Here is a 16,607-nt window from a genome sequence, read left to right as displayed (position 1 = left end):
CAACGTCACACTAACACAAGTGCATCTGGTCGCATTGATGTGCGTTTCAGTGAGAAAGCTCAACGGGCAATTCATTTGTCAAGAGAGATCACAGTAACAAGTTGCCGTCTGCAGCAAACGGACTGGTACCCACATATACGCAGTTTGAAGTTTTCAAAGAACGAGAGGCAAAAAGATTTTTAATAACAACAGTGAATGTGAAACGCGCGACCGACGATAAACATCACACTACTGATTGACGTGCCAAGTGTGAATTGAATTTTGCACGGATTATTTCTGTTTTGTTTGGATTCTCTAATCAAAAAACTAATCAGGTATAATTTCCTTACAATTAAAACAAAAAAAAAAAAATATTAATAATAATGAAATAACAATAAAAGTATAGGCAAATGTTTCATTTGCAAAATTTTTTTTCTTCGAAATGAGTGTCACGTGATCGTCGGTTGTAATGTGTGAGCTATTGTTAAATTTAAAAATGTGTAATGCTCAGGATATTCTTTAATTGAAATTAGCGCCTTATTTTGACTTTATCTATTTCTCGTCTAGTTAATTATCGACCTAATGAGAGTATTAATATTTTCCAATTTTCTGAGAAATTTAACGAACGAACATAGAAAAATACGGATGACACGAATGAAAAAAATACGGACGGTCATATGTTTTGTTCTGTGTGAGCGCTTGAGTGGAACTCGTGATTGATCAAATGTTCAGACGGAGCAACGTAAAGTAATTTATGGAATGGTCATGTGACTTAATAAAAACAATAGCAAATAGGCGAATTTATGACTTTTGAACTATTTTTAGGTATACTTCTCTTTTTTTCCCAATATTATACCTACAGATTTTGTTTTGTATTTCGGCGACTTTTGTATTTTTCACTTTTGTTCTTATCATTAACAACACATCCGATCATAGTCCAACTTTTGATGCATTATACCATTCTTTTGTATTTGTGCAGTGAGTTTTGCGCTACTCAAAAATGCATTCGAATGAATTTTCATTCTTTTAAATCGCTTTAATTTTGGAGTATATATACTCAAGGGCACATGATTTTCAAATCATTTATTATTTGATAGAATTTTATTGCTCTGTGATTCGCCATTGTAAATAAATATAATGATACAGTCAATCAAAGCTAAACATCAAAATGAAATTTTAGCAAAAAAATGTACGCTTTTAACCCAATTCGGTACGGTGCAAAGAAAAATCAAAATGAATCATGTGATGGCATGTGATAGGATGATATGTGGATTGTCATTTGACGTATATATTTGCTTGATAGTTTGAGTTCTTTAGTTGAAAAAAAAAATGGTTATCTTGGTTAAATATGCGAGTTTTTATGGCTACATTTCGAGATGGGTTAATTCATGAGCAAGTTGAATATAGTAAGATAATGAAAACTCCAAGGTTTCGTCAGTCAGCATGAATACACATAGTGCGTAAGAACCTATGTATTAGATTAATATACAGTACATAGATCACTAGAGTCTTATTCAATGTATGAAGAAAACGTATAAATTAACGTTCATTGTGTCATGCATTCCGTTGACACATTCAAATCAATTCACATGTATACATTCCATATCAAAAGCGTATCACATGATACTTTTTTTTATATTCAATTGCAAAAATTAACACAATTTCATGACAAAAGAACGAGTATGTAACTTGAATAACTATAGCGGCTAATTCACACATCGAAACATTTGTCGGTTTTTTATTCGAAAATATTAAAGGAAGATTTGCATGTTGAATCAAGAACAGCTTTTTGTAAAATTTAAGTGGATATTTGTTCGAATTGAATGCGTCCACTCATCATACTGTGTCATATGACTTCATTGCTTGACAATTACATAATGTTTATCGTACTGCGAAAATGAAAACGATCCCAAAACCCGTAAAAATGCAAATTAGGCTCAAATGACAGACAGCTATTTATCTATGTAGGCATAATAGGAACAATCAAATCAATTTCAAAAAGTCGATGAAGTGAAACATTTCTTGTTTTCATTAAATATGATTCCAAAAAAAACACCGAAAACCAATATTGTATTGCCACAACTATTTGTGGTTTGTGGCAAGCAAATCAAAATAGAAATTTTTATTTAGTTGAGAAAAATACGTCACCAGACTATCTTTCCATGACAGTTCTTATTTCAGAGAATGAGTTAAATTTGGCTCTCAAGTATATTTTCGTTTTTAATTCATGATTCACATTTCGAAATTGACAAAAAATATATATATCGTTCTAATGTGAATAGTATGTGTGAATGCTGGCGAAGAAAAAGAAAAGTTACTAAAATTCTATAAATATTACATATTGTATATTATATATATATATTTCGTCATTCGTTTTGTGAAATACATTAATAACATTTCATTATTTTTCGTTTTTCTTGAAAACGTGTGAAGTAATTATTTAAAGACACACACCGATTGTATGGTGCACTTTATCTATGCTTTGCGTGCGCTCGACTAATGACAAACATATTAAACGCGAACTGCCCAATTTTATTTGATCTTTAATTTTTGATTAGTTTTTACGTGATACCTCGATATTTGTTCGGAGAAATAATCAATGAAAATTCAATATCAACTGTCTGTCATTTGCGACGACATTCAATTTTGTTTGTCGGTAGTTTAATCCATTTAGTAAATGTATATTTTTCCATTAGTTTCAGATAGTGTGGATAAACTTAAAAAGCAAGTGTCATGGGTTCGATGTTTCGGAGTGAGGAAATGGCGCTCTGCCAGCTGTTTATACAGCCAGAAGCAGCATATACGTCGGTGTCTGAATTGGGAGAATCGGGTACCGTACAGTTCCGTGATGTAAGCATATGAAATTTATAGATTCAACACAAAAAAATGAGCGATTATTTTTATAAAACGAATGTTGTGATTTGATCTTTAGTTAAACCCCGATGTCAATTCATTTCAACGTAAATTCGTGAACGAAGTGCGCCGTTGTGACGAAATGGAGCGAAAATTGCGATATATAGAAGCCGAAGTTCGCAAAGATGGTGTTAATATTCCAGATTTGGATGAATTGCCACGTGCACCCAACCCAAGAGACATAATAAATTTGGAGGCACGTTTCGAAAAAACGGAAAATGAAATCTTGGAATTTTCGCAGAATGCGGTCAATTTAAAATCAAACTTTTTGGAATTGACTGAATTGAAGCAAGTGTTGGAGAAAACACAAAGTTTTTTTGCTGAACAAGAGGGCGCTTTGAATTTGGATTCGTTACGCAAAACTTTGGTTCCCGAAGAAACGCAACAGGTTCAAGGTTCCAGAGGGCGTCTTGGTTTTGTGGCGGGAGTGATTCAACGTGAACGTGTCGCTGGATTCGAACGTATGCTCTGGCGTATTTCTCGTGGTAATGTGTTTTTGAGACAAGCTGAAATCGGTACCACTCTTGAAGGTAAACTATTCTCTTGCAAACGGTCATCTTATCAGCATCGATTATTTTATTCGATTTCTTACATTTTCACAACTTAAGATCCAACAACCGGAAATCCACTGTATAAGACCGCATTCGTTGCATTCTTCCAGGGCGAACAATTGAAATCGCGCATTAAAAAAGTATGTGCAGGTTATCACGCATCTTTGTATCCATGTCCCTCTGCACCGGAAGAACGTGAAGATATGTTGAAAGGAGTGCAAACCCGTTTGGAAGACTTGAAAATGGTGTTGAATCAAACGTTTGATCATCGACAACGTGTTCTTTTGAGTGTGGCCAAAGAGCTCCCATCATGGATCATCATGGTATGAGTGAATCTCATTTGAAAAATTAAAAATTAATCAATATGAGCAAATAAAAGATTGATCAATGTTTGTTTTTCGTAGGTGCATAAAATGAAGGCCATTTATCACACATTGAATTTATTCAACATGGATGTTACGAAGAAGTGTTTGATTGGCGAATGCTGGGTACCAGTAAACGATTTACCAGTTGTGCGCAAAGCCCTAACCGATGGTTCGAATGCGGTCGGAAGTACAATTCAATCATTTTTGAATTTAATCCCAACCAATGAGAATCCACCAACTTTTAACCGCACCAACAAGTTTACACGTGGTTTCCAAAATTTGATCGATGCATATGGAGTTGCATCGTACCGTGAAGTGAATCCAGCACTTTACACAATCATTATATTTCCATTCTTGTTCGGTAAGATTTTTCTTCTTATTTTATATGAATTCCATCTAATTCAATGAAATTTGCTGCCTATAGGAATTATGTTCGGCGATTTGGGTCATGGAATAATTATGATGCTTTTTGGTGCTTGGATGGTTATCTGGGAAAAATCTTTGTCCGCAAAAAAGACCAACAACGAAATTTGGAATATTTTCTTCTCCGGTCGCTACATCATTTTGTTGATGGGTCTGTTTTCGATGTACACCGGTTCTATTTATAACGATGTATTCTCCAAATCGGCGAATATATTCAATTCGGCATGGTTGAATAAATACAGTCCGGAAGAGATTATGACATCCAAAGACATCCAATTAAATCCAACAAAAGACACAGGGAATGATCCCTATCCTTTCGGTATTGATCCGGTCTGGCAACTTGCCAGTAATAAAATTATCTTCTTGAATTCATTCAAAATGAAATTATCCATCATTTTTGGTGTGATTCATATGATCTTCGGTGTCTGCATGAGCGTAGTGAATATGGTTCATTTCCGAAACAAGATGAGCATTTTGTTGGAATTCTTGCCACAAATTTTATTCTTGGTTTTGCTTTTTGCATACATGGTGTTCCTCATGTTCTTGAAATGGTAAATCAATCATTTTGTATGTGTTGTATTTGTTCATTCAATTATTTACCATTTCAGGGTTTTGTTTAAATCAAATGTCGATACTCCACAAATCTATACGCCAGGATGTGCTCCCTCAATTTTGAATATGTTCATCAACATGATGTTGTTCAAAGATTCGACGCCTTTGCCCGGCTGCAATGAATTCATGTTCGAAGGTAATAAAGAAAATACTGTCTTCGTTGTGGTTGTTAATACACTGTTTTAATTTTATTCCAGGTCAAGCAACCGTTCAAACTGTCTTTATTTCGGTTGCATTGATTTGCATCCCATGGATGTTGCTAGGCAAACCATTGTACATCATGTGCTCGAAAAAAACCAATCACGAAGTATGAGATATTTTACCGTTTTTATTTTTCAAACATAACAATTAATAACGGATTTTTCCAATAAAAAGGCCAAAGTAAATGGAAATGTCACTCAAGATATCGAAATGTCAGAATCACAGGCAGTTGTTGACAATGAGCACCATGACACCGCTGGTGGTGGACACGACGAAGATCATTCGTTGAGCGAGGTTTTCATTCATCAATCCATTCACACAATTGAATACGTTTTGAGTACCATTTCGCACACGGCATCTTATCTTCGTTTGTGGGCCTTGTCTCTGGCTCATGCTCAACTCTCAGAAGTATTATGGAACATGGTTTTGTCAAAAGGATTGCAAAGCGATAATGTTAGCGGATCCATCATTTTGTATTTCATTTTTGCTGTTTGGGCCGGTTTGTATTTCATTAATACTTATTGATTTTCGGTTTTGAAAAAGCTTATCATTTTGTTTATTTAATAGCCTGTACACTAGCCATTTTGGTCATGATGGAAGGTCTTTCTGCCTTCTTGCATACACTTCGTCTGCATTGGTAATTATCGATTTCATTATTAATGCGTTCGTTCAACCATTTGAACTTCAGTTTTATTCAACATACAAATTTTCTTTGAACTTATTCACAGGGTCGAATTCATGAGCAAATTCTACCAAGGTGTCGGATATGCATTCCAGCCATTCAGCTTCACCGCTATTTTGGAAAGCGAAGAGATGAGCGAATAAAATATCACAAACATAATGCTAATGAATATTTTTTGTTCACATAATCAAATTATATCATAGTCCAAGTATTAATCTGTATTTAAAATTGTGCAGATAGTAGACAATGTTAACTTTGACTTCAATATTGTAAAATAAATTTACAAATGTGTTCGTTTAAAGATGCAAAAATTGTGTTTCAATTTTTTTTATATTTCAATTATTCGATATTCAATAATTCTTTATAAGTATGCTTTAATATTTGAATTGAGTAAAAGGTAAGTATATTTCAAGTCATGTGAAAGAGAGAAAAGATCTATGTCGTCCCCAAAATTGCGAGGAAACCATTTGATACAAAAAATTTCATATTTAAACCATTTGATATTAGACATTTATCTCTTATCTATGATGCAGCAATCGTGAACAATTGCAAATCTAGAACAAGCTCTTCTTCAGAATTAAAAAAAAGTTCTACCATACGTTTTATTTTACTAGCCTCGGAATCTATGCAAATGGTTCCACCAAAGGATTAAGGAAAATAAAACAACAATTATTATACTATTTCCTATCTTTATTTTAATTGATTTTTCGGCTGACAATTTTTGCAATGGAAGTTTACATTTATTTCGATTTTCAATTTATCAACAGTGCATTACTATGCACGGTGCAATTCAAAAGACATAAATCTTGATTTGTAGCTTAAAATTTGCAAATGTTTATACACCTAAAGTAGCACGTCAAGGCATCAAATTTGTAAAGACGACATTGAAACCGTTGCAATTAACAAATAATTTGGCAGGATTAGTCAATGTTTATTTCTACCAATTATCAAACATTTTTCCAAAAAGGAGATTTTCACAAAATTATGAAATATTCGTTATAAAGTTTTAATCTACAAACGAGAACGTTAATTTGACAACCAAAATTAAGTATTTAAGGCTTTAGTTTATTCAAATCTGTTGGCCGTGCAATAGCATTTATGTTCGTTTATTTAATTAACCTTCAATATATAGAAAAATGATTATAAAGCGCACGGTTCACAAACAATTCAGTTACATAGTTAACATTTATGTTGGATCTGCGTTGTTAAATATTTGATTTTTAGTCTTGACACATTAAACACTTAATGCTAAATACAAATTATAATGTCAGTAAAGAAATAATACCGTAAAATATGGCAAAATTATACAAAATAAATGATTGTACGACATGCACGTACACGTTATTTAGTAAAATTCGATATATCTATAAAATAATTAAGAAAATTATTAGGCCCTTGATCAAGAAGAGACGGTTGATCGGGCGATTTTGACTCAAATGACAAAAATTACTTCTTGTAAACTATTACCCTTTCACAAAGCAAAACAAAAATAGATTTTGTTTTATTCAAGTCGAATTAGTTTTTTTTTAATTAATAATAATTTCTTCGAAACATGTAGAGATCGTATTGACTGATGTTAATAAGGCAGTATGAAATTTTTATGGGCTTTATGATTGTGCGTTTAATTATTCACCCGTACAATTTCTAAGGCACAAAATCATCAGATCTCACGATCGAAGAAAGTCGACAAAAAAAAATATTAATTTTTTGTGTTTATTTTTTGTTTCATTAAATACAATGCACTTTTGTTCAAAATCGATCTTTGGTTAATATGACGTTCTTTTATCTTGTATAAATATTACTTTCTCTTTCACACATCGGTGTATATAAATTTTTTTGAATTCGATCGCTTACTTATTATTAGTCGGGTTAAAATTGTATTCGAGTACTTGACGATGATCTCATCTCGGTAATAATGATGATTTATCTTAAAATTAATCATCATGCTTAAGAAACAAACAAAATATATGCGCGAAACCATTTCATATTTGAATATTCAAAAAAGTATATCTTGGCTATGTGGTACACACTCTAACGACCACCATTGTATGTTGGATTTTTGAAAGTGGATGTGGCTTGCTTGTAAATTGGATTTTCACCCTGAAAATATACAAAAAAGCATAAATCGATTATTAATTTGAATACATACAAGGTTTTTTAAAGATTCAAAATTCTTACCGTATCCCATTTGGCTGATCGTCTCTCCTTTTCGAATTTGGCAAATTCACGTCGATCATGAATGGTCGTCAGAATCTTCCACAGGAATAAGAATGCCAAGCCAATGAGCACACTACGTTCAAGAAAAGCAAATCAGTTGAATAATTCCGAAATGGATTTATCAAAAAATAAAAAAAAGAACTTACATTGATGCAATCACACCCATTACAATGCCAAGAATGAAAATTTCCGTTGGACATTCAAGTTTTTCTTTAGCCGAAACTTTAATGTCATCGAGATTGCTGTCATTGTAGACAAACTCAAAGCGACAATCATTTTCATCGTAGAACATACACGAATGGTCACCGTCTTCTTCATTTACTTTGAGTGTTTCAACGCCCTTTGGTACAAATTGTGTACAATTTTTGGCGCAGAGATCGGGATTATCGCCCATTGGACCAGTTTTATACATTTGGCATTGCACACATTCTTTAAATTCATGACATCGGCCCGAGCATGTTGGACATTTTTCACAGAATTTTCCCGAGTACCGTCCTTCGCTTGTCTCTTGACATTTACATGCACCGCAAACGCAGTCACCATGGCCCGAACAAATCTCACCGCCATTTGGTGGCATACATGTATCATTTGATGCACGACATGTACAATCTTCTCCGGTCCAACCTGGTTTACAGTTACAGTGTCCACACTCACAAATACCATGTTCGGGTCCACCACACAACAAACCTTGATCACGTTCGCACGAGAAATTATCACATTCGCAATATTTGCCGGAGATGACTTCTTCTGGATTATTTCGCTTATCGCACTCACAAACACCGCATACACATTGCCCTTTGCCATGACAATCTGTCATTGTTGTATTATCTGGTCGGCAGCCACGATCCCGTTCTGATTCACTGTGTACATCGGTACTAGAAGAAAAAAATCAAGTCAGTAATGAACAAATCGAAAAAAGTCAATATAAACTTACATCGAACATTCACAGTTTCTTCCGAAATGGATATTGTCACATTCACAAATTCCGCATTTGTATGTACCGTGTCCTTTACATTTTGGCGAATTTGCTTCATATGTTGGATTCAATTTGTTTTCGCATGGACAACTGCATAGCATTTCCAAATCAACCGTTAAACTTTCATTGATTCCGACTGGATAAATTTGGAATGTTTGGAGCCAATCTTTTGGATTTTGTGGACATTCAGTAACAACAATTTCGGCTTGGAAGCTAACCACATCACCAACTCTTAAACCGTCGCATTTTGATGTTTGAGTCAAAGCACCACCATCCAAACACGATGAATAGTATGTTACCTTAATCGCACTTGAAGCTGTGTCTTTCATTTCAACCGAAGATGAAATTTTCTATAAATTATAAAAAGAGATATTTGTTAAATTAACTAGAATGAACAACGGAGAAAAAGAACTACATACACTATATTGTTCTTTCACCAATTCAACAACATTCGATGAATCTTCAGACAAAGTGGCACTGGTCGAGCCTTCAATGTGTTTCGATAACTTTTCATAAACGCCAGTTTGCTGAGCCGTCACAGCAAAGATAACATTGATTGAGTTTTCTTTAACTTTCAAATTGATTTGTGAGATACTTGGATAGTCCAAAATTTGTGAATGTGTGTACTCGCCATTCGAACTCATATGACATTGTCCGTCATTTGGTGCAATAACACCGCCCAACTAAACGATGTGAAAACGATGTAATAAAAAATAAAATAATGACGGTCATTAATCGAAGTCAAAGAGTAAACAAACCTTTCCATCGCCTGCATAATGGAAGCCTGCATCAGTTGAGAACACTAACAAGCGTCGTGCTTGGTCGCGCCAACCGATATGATTGCGACACACAACAGCCTGCATAATGGCATCAAAACCACCTAGATAACGATACAAATTGATAATTGGATTCATTTTCTTTTGATATTTCAATCAATTTTACCTTCGGGAGCATCAAGATTTCCACTGACCGCAGCTCTTTCGACGTTTGTCTGTAAATTTTATTTGAAAAGTGTTATTCAACCATTCATGAGACCTGATTTCCGTTCAATATAGAAAAGAAAACCATAAAACACCATAGATAGTTTCCCATTAAGCAATATTGTTTCATATCAAAAGTACAACAACAAACATATTTTTATAGCTCCATTTCAATCAGTGAGATTTTTTTTTAGTCAATTAAAAGACTTATTTAAAATGAATTGACTTCAATTTATTTTGATTTTCAGTGAAATAGAATATTGTTGTATTTTTGATGTTAGCATTCAAACATCACCATTAACCATAAAGTCATGCAATCAAATAGTCCAACAAAAAAAACTCCAATGCCAAAGCTACATTCATTAGTGGGAAAATCAAAGCTAATGTTAATGGTTCCAAGCTAAGTCTACTAGCCATATTTACAAAGACACAGCATTAAGATGTGCATATATGTTGCGGACGTTTTGCGGTTAATTGTTTAGCTAAGGCTGATACTTTTATGTTCGTCAAGCCAATTCATCAAGCCGATGTTGATAAAGTTAATCAAACGATAAAATTACGTGAAATTAGACGTTGTATCCTCGTAAAATGGGATTTATATCGATTATTATTAGGAATTAGGTCATTCGCTGATTTTCATTCGATTTTTTCTTGTCATCAAATGTTTGTGAATTACGGTAATTGGCTGGGAAATTCATGCCATTCAAACAATTTAGTGGGCAAAGCTGAAGATTATGAAACGTTATGGGTCAGTTTTTTTATGTTGTTTTTGTTTTTAATTTGGAAATGGTTGTAAGTGGTTCGGTATTTTTTTTTAATTTCGGTCTATCTTCTAGTGGAACTTACTGTAAAGCTACGAGTGTCCGTACTTAATGCCATTGCATTCCTAAAACCATAAGGTTTGGCACAAAAAGCACAAGGCTCTTCCAAGCTATTTTACATACATATAAAATAATCGTTAGTTCAAAAATAAGGACATTTTCCAAAAATCTTATTGATTATTATTATTATTTGTAATTTTGACGTCAGACTGTGCGTATCTCAACAGTTTCAATCGCCTCATTTTTTTCCCTTTTAATCTCATTTTTGACGATACAATATTTTATATTGGATCATTCAATCAACCGATTTTATATGAATGAATTGTTTACTTTTGAGCATTGGCTACTGCATGCCATATCAAAATGAATCTTTTTTTAAATTCGATAAGAATAAAATAAGTACGAACTTTAATACAGTCTTAAAATGCTAAACGCAATTGAATCACAACATCTATATACTATATAGTACTTATAAAATAGAGCCCAAACATGTAAATACAATAAAATATGTAGAAGTCTATAGTAGAAAATACAAACAAACTAATAGTACATCGAGACAACATTCACATGCTAGATAGTAAAAAAGAAATATTTATATTTTCCCCATAATAACTGATAAAAGACAAGTGGACAGGTATGGAATGAAAGAAACGGAAAGAAAAAGACAACAAATGTATTTCCTGTGCATGTCGAAGTCACAGGGATAGTTTTATTCTGAAGCGAGCAATAAAACGGAATATGAATCGTTTGAGAAATAGAAAGAAATGACAATCGATTGTGTTTGTTTCGGTTGCGTGCAGTGTCGATTGAACGTAAAGCATTCACTTGACATTTTGAATAGAACAAAAACGATTATTTTAAAAATGCGAGTCACATATAGTCCATTGAAACCAAAATGAATATGTTCGATGAATATGCATATTATGTGGATCTCTTTAAATGGATTTCCGACATAGTGTAGTCAAAATGTATCAGATGTTCCTTTTTCCATATGAAATCATGATTGTAAATAACATTCCAAGGTGTGTGTGTGTGATATATAAATTAGGATGACCACAGTGAAATAAACCCACGACAAAAAAATGCTACAGATTCGAAACAGTACCATAAGCTAACCTGTTCATTGAAATATAAAGTGCATCGTGCCATATCTAATGAAAACGAAATTCTTATGACTTTTCCGTTAAATTATGATGATGATGACATTTCAATTTTTCATATTTCATTTTTTTTTCGCAAGCAATAAGAAATCTCATTTTAATTTATCATGCAACCGATTTTTTGAGGAAATGATTTGGAATATTTGAAGAACTTGATCAAAAAAATATGATTTTCCTTTTAATTGACAAAAAATCAGTTGAAACGTGAATATAGTGCTGAATTTATTTGTCTTTTTTTCCATAATAATTTAACCAAATGCTTTTTGATAAAATGAGACGAAATTTCAGCACTCGCAGAAAAAAAGCGGATATTTTGAATCCAGAAATCGGTTTTAATCACAGCGGAATGATTTCTGGGTTTTAGTTAACCGGAAAACCAGATAAGACTTAAATTTGAGATTTAAATTGTTTTCGTCTTTTCTACTCTCGGTATAATGCACAAAAATATTTGAATTTTTTTTCCCGTCTTTTCTGAGAGATTATGCCGAGTTGGAGTTTCATATAAACATGCCCAGTAACAGCAAAAAAAGAGTCGAAAAGGCGAAAAAATTTATTCAATATTTTTGCATTGTACCGAGTCTTGTACTTTAAAATATCCGCTTTCTTTTTGTGAGCAGTTAACATTATCAGTATGGGAAAAAATAAACTCAGCCATATAATTCTGGGCCAAAACATTGGTAAACGATAAAAAATAAAATGAATAACCCTCTGAACCGCAGACATAAACCACATAAATATGCTAACTAACATCTAGCAACATTCAACTAAATGTATTTAATTATCGAAATATATTTTCATGGCGATTCTTACAGTAAACGTTTGTGTGTCTTCACTTAAAGACATATGATTCTTATAACCATACGGTGCCTCACATTTATCACAAGGATGTTCCAACCTGTTTATATTTGAAAATTTTTATCAGAATAAAAAAAGTCATCTTATCAAAAAAAAAAAAAAATCTTATTCGGTTGCATTGAGATGTCAATGACATGATTGAAACATCTTATTCGGTCCTGCAGGTATCCTATCTTAAATTTTCCCTGCTAAATAATTATTTTGATCCGAAAAATTCGTATTTGTAATATGTCTTATAAATGAAATCGTGAGTTTATTTTCGTAAACAGAGAAGATAACAACGAAAATGAAACTTACTTCTTTGGAACAGTTGAAACGTATGGCATCAGCACTTTGTCAACGAATGAACCAAAACCCAAACGGAAGTTTGATGTAATATTTTGCATAGTTTCTGATAATTTGGCGCCCAATGCTGACAATTTAACCTTATCGTCCTCCATGGATTTTGACAAGTCCATAAGATAGTACAGATCAACGGGATAATCTTCAGCTTGTGAATACTGAATGTTTAGTCGATGTTCTTGATCTGTAAATTCGCCATCAAAAATGATTAATCCATAAATTGGTGGTTCACCTTCAAATTTATTGAATTTATATAAATGGCGTTGCACATACTTATACGAAGTTTAAGTTGAACTCTTTGTGGATAGATTTGCACAATATTTCCACTTTCGGAGTAACTGCCATAGTTGACCTTTTTCCCACTTTTTCGGCTTGATTGATCAATAGCTTCTTGTCGTTGTGTATCCCAACTTTCTTCGGTATATTCGTTTTTACTATAGCTTTCCTCGCGATTAGCTGACCAATATTCGCCAGCAGCCGCCGATTGACCGGATGAACCTCTTGAAGCGGTAGCACTGCCGCCACGTGACAATTCTTTTTTAACAACCAATGTCTCTTCATTATCCGGATTAAAAATATATTCCTCTGGACAGCCACCGCTTAAAGGTGTAAGGCTGGGTTGGAAGCATCGTGGTTTATCACCAATATCTGGTTGTAGGCACCAGGCACAACTCTTTGCTTGCATACATTCATGACACGTTTGTTTACTTACGCACGGATTCTGTATAAGTTTCTCTGCAAATTGACTTTGCACAAAATTTGCGGATACAACAACTAATAAGAGCACTGCACACGAGTACAGACTCCGCCTCGATATTGCTTCGATTGCCATATTCATCCGGTTTTTTTGACACTCACAATTTAAATGCACTCTGTAAAAAAGAAATAAAATTCAAACGAATGTAACAAATCGAATGGTTTTTTTTATCGCTTTTTGCTCGTAGATGTTGTAATAATAGGTCTTGTATATCATTTGATTCATAAAATCGCCCACATATTTTGAATTTCATTTAAAATAGACGGTCAAAATGGAAGGCAGTTTGTGTGGTGACGATGTAGTGCTTATGTTTTTCACTATTTCTGTCGCTCCCCCTTGAAATTTTTGTGAAGAATTGGACGCTTGACACTTTCCATCAACATTTTTGAAAACAACATTTGAAAAAAAAAAAAAAAATATTTGTAAAAAATTGGAACAGCTAAAAATAAGGTGCAAACCTGTTGAGATTGGTTACTCATTCTACAAACTTAGCCATGAAGCGAACGAAATTTATACCTCAAAACTGACGCTTTACTTTCGCTAGTAAATTTCATGGTTTTGATTTCAAGATCATTAATTCGATGCACTTTAAAAACATAAAACCAAAAAAATGATGCACAAAAAAGCCGTCAATTTAAGACAATCACGGCATCATGATTGAAGCATATAGAATACATTTTAAGCGAAAGCATAAAAATTATGTGGGTTGAAAGTGGTTTGGATGAGATTGTGCTCGCATGCTTAGTCTGAACACAGTCGATTTCTCTACAGAGAGACTCAAAATTCATACATTCATACCGATTCAAATAAGTTTGTTTATTCAAAGTACAGTGAATGGAATAAAGTTGCATGTGCGGTGCAATGTGTTAGAAATCAAGTAACACCTCACTGCAACGAAGCCGAAAAAATACCATAAGCCATACAATGCGAGAGCGTGTCTCGTTTTTAGTTCAGAAACATCGAACATATGTGGCATTTTCGCATATATTCTCTATGATATCATTGATTTGTGTTCGACTAGCATTGTCCAATGAAACGGCTTAGTGATGAATATTCAATTAATCAGTCGCTCGAAAAGACGATATTCATTTTTTTCTGATTTAATCATACTATGATTCCATTGAGAAAAAGAAAAAAACGAAACGATGGCGCACCAATCCCGTTTCTCTATTTACAAATTCATTTATCAGCTATATATAGTACTATGTATATGTATTCAAGACTTTGTTTATTGATGCGTGTGTTGTAGAGTATAAGCGATGGTGGTGTCAGTATTAACGAAGGAAAATGATTCATATTACACCGAAGACTGTTCTCTATAGATGTGTAGATTCCGTTGAGTAAGTCGGACGAGCAGGCTTACTTCATTTTTCATAGTGTTTATGTTTGGCTTGTGTTTTTCTATTTATTTTGGTTTATTTTTCATGCGCGCTCTCGATTCATATACACCCATTCACACACAGAACAATACACTCGCACCTAGTTTCATTCGATAAAATTCGCTGAATGTTCACTTAATGTTTCAAATGAAACGGCGATGACACACGCATTTAGCACACGGCATACAACATCATTTTCTACATAGCAAAAGAAGAATCAAGTCAATTCTACATCATTTATTTCGTGTAGAGATCATTGTGCGTTTGTGCTTCTGCTTATGTCGTTGCTGTTATCACCAATAACTAACTATATGTGCTGTTATTTTAGGAACGTAAATGGGAGTTAGTTTTCTTTGTTTTTCCGTAGCTCATTTTCTTTCACGTTCTTTCAATGTACATATATCAATAACACATCCCGCACATACACACACACACACACACACATCGCATAATTGCACTGTCAATTGACTTGAGTACCCGTATGTGTATTTAAATGCTTTAATTTATGCTTGTTCGTATTCGGTGTACAAAGAAATTTGCACTAACGCATATGTACAAGCGAAAATTTTACGATAATTACATCAAAAGTAGCCGTCTTTCTGATTTTCTCTAATTAGAGGAGAATTTCTTAAATCCCTCCATGGAATGTGTTGCCGTCACTCAACAAACGCGCTTCACTTTTTTTGCTTCAAAAAAATACTTGCTGACGATATTTTTCTTTCAATTTACAAAACACACAATATATTTCAACACCAATTGCAATTTTTTAAATGTCTTACTAATACTTGACGAATATTATTACAACTCTTCCTGTTTTCTTTAAATAAACAAATTTTTTTTTTCTTGTTTTGAATCAAACAACACCGTTCAAGAAATTACCTTCAGCAGACGGAAATTTCAATTGAAATACACACGATCGTATTTTTTCCTTCGATAAATTTATCGAATTTGTCGAAAATATGAACCAAAAAATGGTGGAAAAAAATCCGTAATTATTGTCGCCCACTATTCATATTTCTTACTTCACTCGTATGGTGATTTATACACTCACTTGGACTTGAATGCTTGCACTCGAACAGCTTTACTACGATGACTAAATATAAATGTCTTATGGCGATGAATGTTATTATGTCAGACTTCGAACATGTCTCGTCGGTTTTGGTGTTTCAGTATGTTGTGTGTTGAAAATTTGAGTGTAGTTGTGCGTGTATGTATCTCACACACATGTGCATTCAATAGAAGCAGTTTTGACAGATATCGAAATAAACTATGAAATCATTCAGTATGCACCATTCACAATAATGGATATGTCCAAGTGTCAATTTGGAGTCAAACAAATGAATCATCTCATGTTTTTGGAATTCGTCTCATCAAATCGTCAAGAGATAACATTA

The 16,607-nt window shown here is 33.5% G+C and overlaps 2 protein-coding genes across 4 annotated transcripts; one reads left to right on the top strand and one right to left on the bottom strand.

Moving 5' to 3' along the window:
* The first annotated feature begins 79 nt into the window (after positions 1 to 79).
* Positions 80 to 6,029, top strand: LOC116344392 (V-type proton ATPase 116 kDa subunit a). The gene is made up of 11 exons (XM_031772899.1): positions 80 to 314; positions 2,676 to 2,829; positions 2,912 to 3,422; positions 3,501 to 3,766; positions 3,848 to 4,169; positions 4,233 to 4,782; positions 4,840 to 4,979; positions 5,041 to 5,150; positions 5,219 to 5,543; positions 5,612 to 5,681; positions 5,773 to 6,029. Exons 2-11 carry the CDS (start codon positions 2,713 to 2,715, stop codon positions 5,867 to 5,869), a joined length of 2,508 nt encoding a protein of 835 aa, XP_031628759.1. The 5' UTR covers positions 80 to 314; positions 2,676 to 2,712; the 3' UTR covers positions 5,870 to 6,029.
* Positions 6,030 to 6,398: 369 nt separating this feature from the next.
* On the bottom strand, positions 6,399 to 16,323 carry LOC116344391 (integrin beta-PS). 3 transcript variants are annotated; one of them, XM_031772897.1, is made up of 11 exons: positions 16,093 to 16,323; positions 13,351 to 13,949; positions 13,033 to 13,261; positions 10,746 to 10,830; positions 9,862 to 9,910; positions 9,678 to 9,799; positions 9,339 to 9,602; positions 8,878 to 9,269; positions 8,090 to 8,818; positions 7,905 to 8,016; positions 6,399 to 7,826 (listed from the first exon to the last, which is right to left on the bottom strand). In XM_031772897.1, the coding sequence occupies exons 2-11, from the start codon at positions 13,913 to 13,915 to the stop codon at positions 7,758 to 7,760; spliced, it is 2,616 nt and encodes an 871-aa protein (XP_031628757.1). In that variant the 5' UTR covers positions 13,916 to 13,949; positions 16,093 to 16,323; the 3' UTR covers positions 6,399 to 7,757. The 3 variants fall into 3 exon arrangements, with proteins under 3 accessions (XP_031628757.1, XP_031628755.1, XP_031628756.1); XM_031772895.1 differs by lacking the exon at positions 10,746 to 10,830 and adding an exon at positions 12,691 to 12,775 and having other exon boundaries at positions 16,093 to 16,322; XM_031772896.1 differs by lacking the exon at positions 10,746 to 10,830 and adding an exon at positions 12,691 to 12,775 and having other exon boundaries at positions 16,265 to 16,306.
* Between the last annotated feature and the right edge of the window lie 284 nt (positions 16,324 to 16,607).

Source organism: Contarinia nasturtii, unplaced genomic scaffold, assembly GCF_009176525.2.
Source record: "Contarinia nasturtii isolate CC-2019 unplaced genomic scaffold, AAFC_CNas_1.1 Cnas_scaffold_1037, whole genome shotgun sequence".
Classification (NCBI taxonomy): domain Eukaryota; kingdom Metazoa; phylum Arthropoda; class Insecta; order Diptera; family Cecidomyiidae; genus Contarinia; species Contarinia nasturtii.
Note: the sequence above shows the minus strand (reverse complement) of the source record. Positions and strands in the feature narration are given on the sequence as shown.